At 35.5% G+C, this 9,080-nt stretch overlaps 1 protein-coding gene across 1 annotated transcript in view; it reads left to right on the plus strand.

The window, feature by feature from the left end:
- Positions 1-9,080, plus strand: part of MAATS1 (MYCBP-associated, testis expressed 1) — a 71,512-nt gene that overhangs the window by 8,931 nt on the left and 53,501 nt on the right. The window contains exons 5-6 of the mRNA XM_005875342.2: positions 1,197-1,280; positions 2,370-2,426. Of these exons, the coding sequence (XP_005875404.1) occupies positions 1,197-1,280; positions 2,370-2,426 (141 nt within the window). The remainder of the gene's footprint in view (positions 1-1,196; positions 1,281-2,369; positions 2,427-9,080) is intronic.

Raw genomic sequence — 9,080 nt, forward strand, 5'->3', positions numbered from 1 at the left:
TTGCAACTCCAGCTCTGAGGCCCGGCTGGCTGAAAGCAGGTTTCTGGGGATTGTTTAGCTTCTATAATTGCAACATAGTTGCTTAGAGTGCAGCTCAGAGCTGGGCGGCGGCAGGCGGGAAACCTTGGCTTCCTCCATCACTGGAGCAAGCAAGCCTCCTGTTCGCTTCAGCTGCCTGGCTGCCGGCTGCCATCTTGGTTGGCAGTTAATTTGCATATCTCCCTGATTAGCCAATGGAAAGCGTGTCAGGGGTATGGTCAATTTGCATCTTTCTCTTTTATTAGTGTAGATATATATAAATATATAAATAATGACATCTTGCCACCACAAGTGGAGGTGACTGAATTTGTTGTTCCTTTGATCCATCTTAGAAATTGGATGCGTACTTTTCTGGTAGTATCTAAATATATGTTTTGGAGACTTGTAGCCAAAGCACCTTCACAGACAAGTGTCCTGAATTCCTTATTCTTTTGATTATTTACTAGTTCATACCTAGTAAACATTTTTTTAAATGCTGTTTTTCAGCCTGGATATCAAAAGTTGTCTTTTAAAACTTTGTTATTCTCATGTGCTATTAATTAAAAGTAGGCATTTTTTTAAAAAATGTGGGATTTTATAAATTGACTCTTCTTGTTTTTTTTTTTAAATAAATCAAGTAATTCATTTATTTTTTTAAAAAGAACTTTAAATTTTATTCTTCAATTATAGTTGACATTCAGTATTACTTTGTACTCATTTCAGGTGTACAGCATAGTGGTTAGATAACCATATACTGTACAAAGTGTTCCCCCCAATATTTCCAGAACCCACCTGGCACCATACATAGTTTTTACAATTTTGTTGACTATATTCCCTATGCTGTACTTTACATCCCCATGATTACTTTGTAACTACCAATTTGTACTTCTTAATCCCTTCAACCTTTTTCACCCAGTCCCCCAACCCTTCTCCCCTCTGGCAACCATCAGTCTGTTCTCTGTGTCTATGACAATTGACTCTTTTCTTAACTCTCACTTCCTTTTGTTAATTCCAGGTTTCCTGGCTCAGGGAAAGTCAGTCAGATGTATGTTATAGAAGACTTTGCTCTCAGTCTGAAATACACTTGTATCTCCTACTTTATAGACATAGAAATATTAAATAGAAATGGTATTTGGAAATATGTTAAACTTGAATAATGTTTTCCTGCTTTATTTTAGATATGACACTTCTTTTCAAATGCCTAAAGAAGTTTATGAAGATCCTGATGTTACTGGGAAGAATCGCTATAAATATTTTGAAAGGTAGAAAGTAATTACTAAGAATATGAGCCCTGATATTAGTAGAGAACCTCTTTATGATAATGAGAGTTGCTATCATTTTTAAGTGCATATAATGTGCCAGGCACTACTTTAAGTGCTTCTCATATATATTTTAAATTTTCACAACAGAAATGTAGGTTAGGATATATTATCCCAATTTACCACTAAGGAAGCTGTAACCAAAAGAGGATAATAAATTACTCATGGTCACCTAAGTTAGCAAGTGACAGAGCTGGGATCCCAACTAAGTCTGCCTGACTTCAAGGTACTTAACTGTAAATAAGAATGTATATTTGAAAAAAAAAAGTCATCACATGAAGTGAGATATACTAGAGACAGCATGACAGTCATAGTGCAGGGAAAATTGTTAAAAGGGAGTAAATAGATGACATTTGCTCTCTTTGTGTGAATGTTGCCAAAACTAACATGGTTCAAGATTCACTTTGTTTCATTTGTGATTAATACTCAAGAGATAATCATATACTCAGATCAAATTAATGTAAGATGAAGACTTCCCTGTAGGTCTTACCTGAGTTAGAAAAATAGGCTTGGTATATCTAAATGAGCTTCTTCAAGAAAGAAAATTTGTAGTCCACATTATTATTTACAAGCAAACTCCTTATGGACACTGACTTTTTCAGAGAAATATTAAATTCTTAACATAGTATACTCAATTCCTAGACTTTTGAAGGGAAGTTTTAAAAACTAAATCACTGGGAATGTCAGAATGTCTCAGGGCACTTGAGAAGTTTCTGGAAGCTAATGACCAGCTGAAGCCCAACTATAGAGCATTGCTTCTCAAAGTGTTCCTTGCTTCCCACCTGCAGAGGAAACACTGCGACGATTGTTTAAAGTACAGCTTCATTGGCTCTGCCATATATCTGCTGCATCCCCTCGTCTAGACTTGGCATTTTGCATTTTGAACAAGAATCTCTCCCCTCCCTAGTGATTTTATGTACGTCAAAAGTTTGAGGATTACTGACATACGGGATATTCAAGCTCCGTGGGAGAAAGCTGGGAGGGCACACAATATAGAAGTCCCACATGTTTGTATTTTCCTTTCGTCCCCAGGCCGTTCCTCCCATCCTTTCAGCAGATGCCACCCAATGTTGCTTTGGCATCAACCAAGTGAGTAACCGTTATTTTAAAACTTTTTTTCTAGTTTATTTATTTATCATTTGCTTCCATATTTGTTTCCAGAAACTAGTTTTCTAAATCAATATTTTTCAAACTGAATCAATCACAAACCATTAGATGTCATGAAATCTGCTAGTGGGTCATGAATAGCATTTTAAAAAATGAAATAGAATAAATAGGCAAAATCATCAGCCATCTGGAGGGTAAGTTGTGTTTTAGTTATAATTTTTGTTTTGGATAGATGTATACATATATGTTCATATGTATATAATGGTTATGATGTAAATGTACTTTTCATTATGAGTTATGGTAAAAATAAAGTTAAAAATGCTTTAAATGTTCTTTTTTGCTTTCCTGAAACACACACTTATTTGACAATAGTTTATCAAGAAAGGTAATACATCACGAAATATTTTTTGAATACTAGAATTCTAATCTACATAAAACAATGTGTTATGCAAAAATAAATCATACACGGTTTCTGTCCCACAAGGGAGTGAACCAGGGTGAGAGTGAAGTAGCGGACAAGGTCTGAATCTGGGATTAATGTGCAGTTCCCCAGTTTTTTATTTTAAGGTGAAGCTGCAGGTTAGGTAAAATTTCCCATTAAAAATCTAATTTTTGCTATGCTCTTTCCTGTGTCAATATAACTTAATATTTCTATGAGAGGAAAAAAAATCCAAGGTATTCATGAAATGATCAGGAAAAGAAACCTTTTTTAAGGTCTCAAATTTCTGAATAGAAATTCAGACAAGGCTTGGCTTTCAAACAAGGATTTGGTTACTCCTAGTGATATAGCATCTTATGAATAAAATATATGTTATAAAATGTCTGTAGTCTGAAAGGTAAGTGTCAATTATGTTCCTAATTCTCCTCTGATTTTTTAAGAGCATGTGTGGACACCTTAGGTTCTTATATAGAAGGAGAATAGATGCTCTGCTCTCCCCCTAGACAGAGCAACTTTGGTGTCATTTTACCTGGGGACAGCTGTAGACAAGTTTTCCATGAAATGCTTTGTTTGAGCAAAGGGGGAGCTATGAGACAGGTGAATTCTTTGGTAATTCTTTAAAAGCAGGCTCACTGGATCACCTGCTTTGGAAGTCATAATTACTTTAGGTCTACAAGTTGTTCAGTTAACTGAGGGGAGTTCTGAGGTCTACATTGATGAACTCTGGGTGTCTCACTCCTTTGTAAATAGCTGTGACATAAAGGATAAAGATTCCCTCTGAGAGTTCAACCTGATAGTTGGCACGCTAGGTAGTCTCTGTCTTTCTTACAAGTGTTTAAAGAATGAATCAGTATCTCTGACTGAAGTCAACTTTGGGATTCTGGTGGGGTTGAGTTTCTGAGTAGTGAAGATATTCTACCTTATACACTTGTCTGGGAGCGAGCTGGGCTTCTCCAGCCACCCCTTTTCATGGATAGCTGTTGAAGTTGTTACTTTGGATGCCATGTAAGCATCTTGGCAAAAGAATAAAAAGCTAATGTTTTAAAAACGTTCAATGGTGGTCTCCAGTTCCACATGTAGGAGCTTGGAAGTTGTCACTCTGTCCTAACAATAAGTATTAAATTTGAAGAGACTGAAAAAAATCAATAGTTTTCTTGGATCCATAGAGAAGGGAAGGCACAGGGCAAACTGCTGCCTCAAGATTAGAGAGATAGTCCACTCTGTCCTAACAATAAGTATTAAAGCTGAAGAGGCTGAAAAAAATCAATAGTTTTTCTTGGGTCCATAGAGAAGGGAGGACACAGGGCAAACTGCTGCCTCAAGATTAGAGAGATAGTCAGATGAACATGGGGAGTAATGCTTTCCCAAAAAAGAGATTGATGAGTATAGAAACTGCCCTGGGAACCAGCCACAGGTAGGAAAACCTGAACTATAGTTGATTAATTGTTGGAGACTCATTATGGAAAACTCTGATAATTAAAAACTTTGGGAGGACCCAGTTATGGGGAACTTTCACAATTTTGTGAGATTTTCCTTCAGGAGTTCAACAAGTCTCTTATAATAAATATTAGAGAAAAATCTTCTCATGTTTCTGGTGGAGGGAAGGAGGGGGATGAAACCATTCTGAAATATGCCAGAGCACTCTGTTCTTCTTAACAAGGTCAGCTTTTAGTAGAAACTTTGTAACCACAGCCTAATCTGCTGGGTTATGACCAGAGCCTAACTGATAATAAGGTAAATACTATCCAACTCCAGCTCCTTCTAGCCATAAGGGGAGGGGAGGACTGAGAAACACTTAGGAAGTTCACAGTCCAGAGGATCACTAGAAGACTTAGACCTAATCATAGGACAATAGAATGCTTCCTCTCCCCACATCTTACCACCATATTGCTAAAGGCCTAGTATTTACAGTTCTTCTTGTTCAGTACATCATGTCTATCTGTCAAGTAATCAAAAGGCATACCAAAAAGCAAAAAAGACAATTTGTAGAGAGCATAAACATAAGAGCCAAACATGGCAGGAATGTTGTAATTACCAGACAGTGGTTTGCAACAATTACACTTAGCAAGCTAAGGTCTCTAATGGATAAAGTAGACAGCAAGATCAGATTTCCAAACAGAGATATGGAAATCTTAAGAAAGAACTAAAACACACACACACACACACACACACTTAGATAAAAAACACTGTAACAGAAAGGAAGAATACCTTTGAGGAGCTCATTAATAGACTGGACATAGCTGAAGAAAGAATCTCTGAGCTAGAGGGTATATTCATGAAAACATCTAAAACTGAAAAGCTAAGAGAACAAAGGCTCAAAAACCCCCAGAATACTCAAGAAAATGTGAACAATTACAAAGGTGTAACATACATGTAATGGGAATACCAAGAGAAGAAAGAGGGAAAGGAACAGAGAAAAATCTGAAACAATAATGAATGAGAATTTCCCCAAATTAATATCAGCCACCATACTACAGAGTCAGGAAGCTCAGAGAACACCAAACAGGATAAATGCACCAAAAAAACCTCACAAAAAAAACAAAAACACAGACGCATATATTTTCAAACTAAAGAAAATCAACAATAAAAAAAAAATTCTGACAGAAGTCAGAGGACAAAAATACATGATCTATAGAGGAACAAAGATAAGAATTACATCTCAGAAACCATGCAAGCAAGAAGGGAGAGAAGTGAAAATTTAAAGTGTCGAAAGAAAATCCACCAACCTAGATTTCTGCATTCTGCAAAATTATACTTCAAAAGTGAAGGAGAAATAAAGACTTTCTCAGGCAAATAACAATTGAGAGAATTTGTAGCCATTGAACCTACCTTTTAAGAAATGGTAAAAGAAGTTACTTAGAGAGAAGGAAAATAATATAGGTCAGAAACTTGGATCTACATAAAGAGAAGAGTGTCAAAGATAAGATAAATGAAGGTAAAATAAGCACTTTTACTTTTCTTAATTGATCTAACATATGACAGGTTGTTCAAAATAATACTAACAGTATATTTGATTATGTGTGCTTGTGTATATATTTTATGTCAGAATGAATGAAACAGCTCAGCCAGCATGGCTCAGTGGTTGAGCATTGACCTATGAGCCATGAGGTCATGGTTCGATTCCCAGTCAGGCCGCATGCCTGGGTTGCCGGTTCAATCCCAGTGTGGGGCATGCAGGAGGCAGCCAATTGATGATTCTCTCCCATCATTGATGTTTCTATCTCTCTCTCCCTCTCCTGTCTTCTCTGAAATCAATAAAAAAAACATTAAAAAAAAAGAATAGATGAAACAACAAGAACCAATATAGCTTGTCAACACAAAACCCATTTTAAATATAAAGACATGAATAGATTAAAAGTAAGTGGATGGAGAAAAAATATATACCATACTAACACTAATTAAAAGAAAGCAGCAGCAATTATAATTTTAGATAGAGCAGACTTCAAAGCAAGAAAAATTATCAGGGATAAAGAGAAATAGATGAGTCTACTATTATAGTTGGTGACTTCAACATCCTTCTATCAGAAATGGATACATCTAGCAGGCAGAAAAATCAGTAAGGCCCTAGTTGAACTCAACACCACCATCAATCAACTGAATATAATTGATATTTATAGGCGACTTCATCCAAAAACAGCAGGATACATTCTTATTAAGCTTACATGGAACATTCACCAAGGTAGACCACATTCTGGGCTATAAAACACAATTTAACAAACATAAAAGCATAGAAATTACACCATGACCACAATAGAAGTAAACTAGAAATTAATAATAAATAACTGAAAATCCCCCAAATACATAAAGATTAAACAAAACATTTCTAAATAACACATGGGTCAAAGAAGAAATCTCAAGAGATATGAAAATAATATTTTGAACTAAATGAAAAAGACAATACAATTTATTAAAATTTGTGGAATGCAGTGAAAGCAGTACTTAGAAGGAAATTTATAGTACTGAAAGCATATATCAGAAAGAAGAAATATCTAAAATCAATCATCTAAGCTTTCACCTTGGGAAACTAGAAAAAGAAGAGCAAATTAAATCCAAAGGAAGCAGAAGAAAAGAAATAATAAGAATTAGAGTATAAATCAATGGAATTGATTAAGGAAATCAATAGAGAAAATCAACAAAACCAAAAGCTGATTCTTTGAAAAAGATCACTCAAATTGATGAGCCTCTAACCAGGCTAATTAAGAAGGAAAAAAAAAAAAGGCCAGCATTGTCTTAATACCAAAAGCAGACAAAGACATTTTTTTAAAAAAGAAGAAAACTACAGACTAATGTATCTAATAATCATAGGCATAAACAGCCTCAAGAAAAATTAACAAATTGAATTCAACAATGTATGAAAAATGTTACACAATCCAACCAAGTAGTATTTATCATGGGTGTGCAAAGCTGGTTCAGCATTTATAAATCAATTAATGCAATCCATCACATCAAAAGGCTAAAAAAGAAAAATCACATGATCATATTAATAGAGACAAATAAAGTATTTGATGGTATCCAGTACTCATTCATGATAAAAAAGAAAAGAAAAGAACCCCCAATAAACTAATAATAGAGGAGAATTTCGTCAACATGTACAAAAATCTACATCATACTTAATGGTGAGAAACTCGAAGCTTTCCCAGTAAGATCAGGAATAAGGCAAGAATGTCCCCGCTCAAAAAAAAAAAAAAATGTCCCCTCTCACCACTCCTTTTCAACATTGTACTGGAAGTCTTAGCCAATGCAATGAGACAAGAAAAGGAAATAAAAGAATTGGGAAGAAAGAAATAAAACTGTCTTTGTTAGCAGATGAATGTTTATCTATGTAGAATTTGGCAGAATTGACTAAAAAAACCCTCCTGGAACTAACAAGTGATTATAGCAAGGTTGTAGGAAACAAGGTTAATATACAAAGGTTAATTCTTTTCCTATATATTAGCAACAAACAAGTAGAATTTTAAATTAAAAACACAATACCACTTACATTAAGATCAAAAAATGAAAAAACTTAGATATAAATTTAATAATATATATAAGACCTATGTGAGGAAAACTGCAAAACTTTGATGAAAGAAATCAAAGGACTAAGTAAATATAGAGATAGTCCATGTTCATGGATAGGAAGATTCAATATTATCAAGATGTCAGTTCTTCCCAACTTGACCTATAGATTCAATCTCAACCAAAATCCCCACAAGTTATTTTGTTGATATAGAAAAACTGATTCTAGAACTTATATGAAGAGGCAAAAAACCCGGAATAGTCAGCACAATATTGAAGAAGAACAAAATTGGAGGACGACACTACCTGACTTTAAGACATATTATGAAGTTGTAATCAAGACAGTGTGGTATTAGGGAAAGAAAAGACAAATAGATCAATGAAGTGGAACAGAGAGCCTAGAAATAGACCCATATAAACATAATAAACTGATATTTGACAAAGAGAACAATGGAGCAAGGTCAGTCTTTTTAACATATGGTCCTGGAACAACTAGATTGTCCACATTGCAAAAAAAAAAAGAATCTTGTCCATCCAGCGTGGCTCAGTGTTTGAGAAGCAACCTATGAACCAGGAGGTCACCGTTGGATTCCCGGTCAGGACACATGTCCAGGTTGCAGGCTCAATCCCTAGTAGGGGGCGTGCCAGGGTTGCAAGAGGCAGCCAATCAATGATACTGATTATTGATGTTTCTACCTCTCTCTTCCTCTCTGAAATCAATAAAATATATATCTATATTAAAAAAAAACTTAATCTAAACACAGACCTTATACCCTTCACAAATTTTTTTTATGGTGCCAATTTTAAATAGTTTTATTTAAGACGACGCATTTTCCACTTTACAATACAGTTATAAAGTGCATTATATTTCCTTTCCCTGTGCACAGTCCGCATTCAAGTATCAAGAATGCCCAGTTATTTACTATACAGCAGTTCAACTTTTTAAACTGCCATGGAATTTGCTACAAATTTGGGCCCTTCAATGTTTTGTGTGGAACAATGCTAGATCTATGCTCAAAGCTGCTTAATCAACCTCTTCAATGGTGGGCCCAGAGGAGGCACCGCCAGATGGTGGAGCTCCACCACCAGGGAAGCCCCCAGGCATTCCTCCTGGCATGCCTCCTGCACTCTGGTACAGCTTGGTAATGATGGGGTTGCAGACCTTTTCCAACTCTTTCTGCTGATGTTCAAATTCTTCC

Source organism: Myotis brandtii, unplaced genomic scaffold (genome assembly GCF_000412655.1).
Source record: "Myotis brandtii unplaced genomic scaffold, ASM41265v1 scaffold46, whole genome shotgun sequence".
NCBI lineage: Eukaryota > Metazoa > Chordata > Mammalia > Chiroptera > Vespertilionidae > Myotis > Myotis brandtii.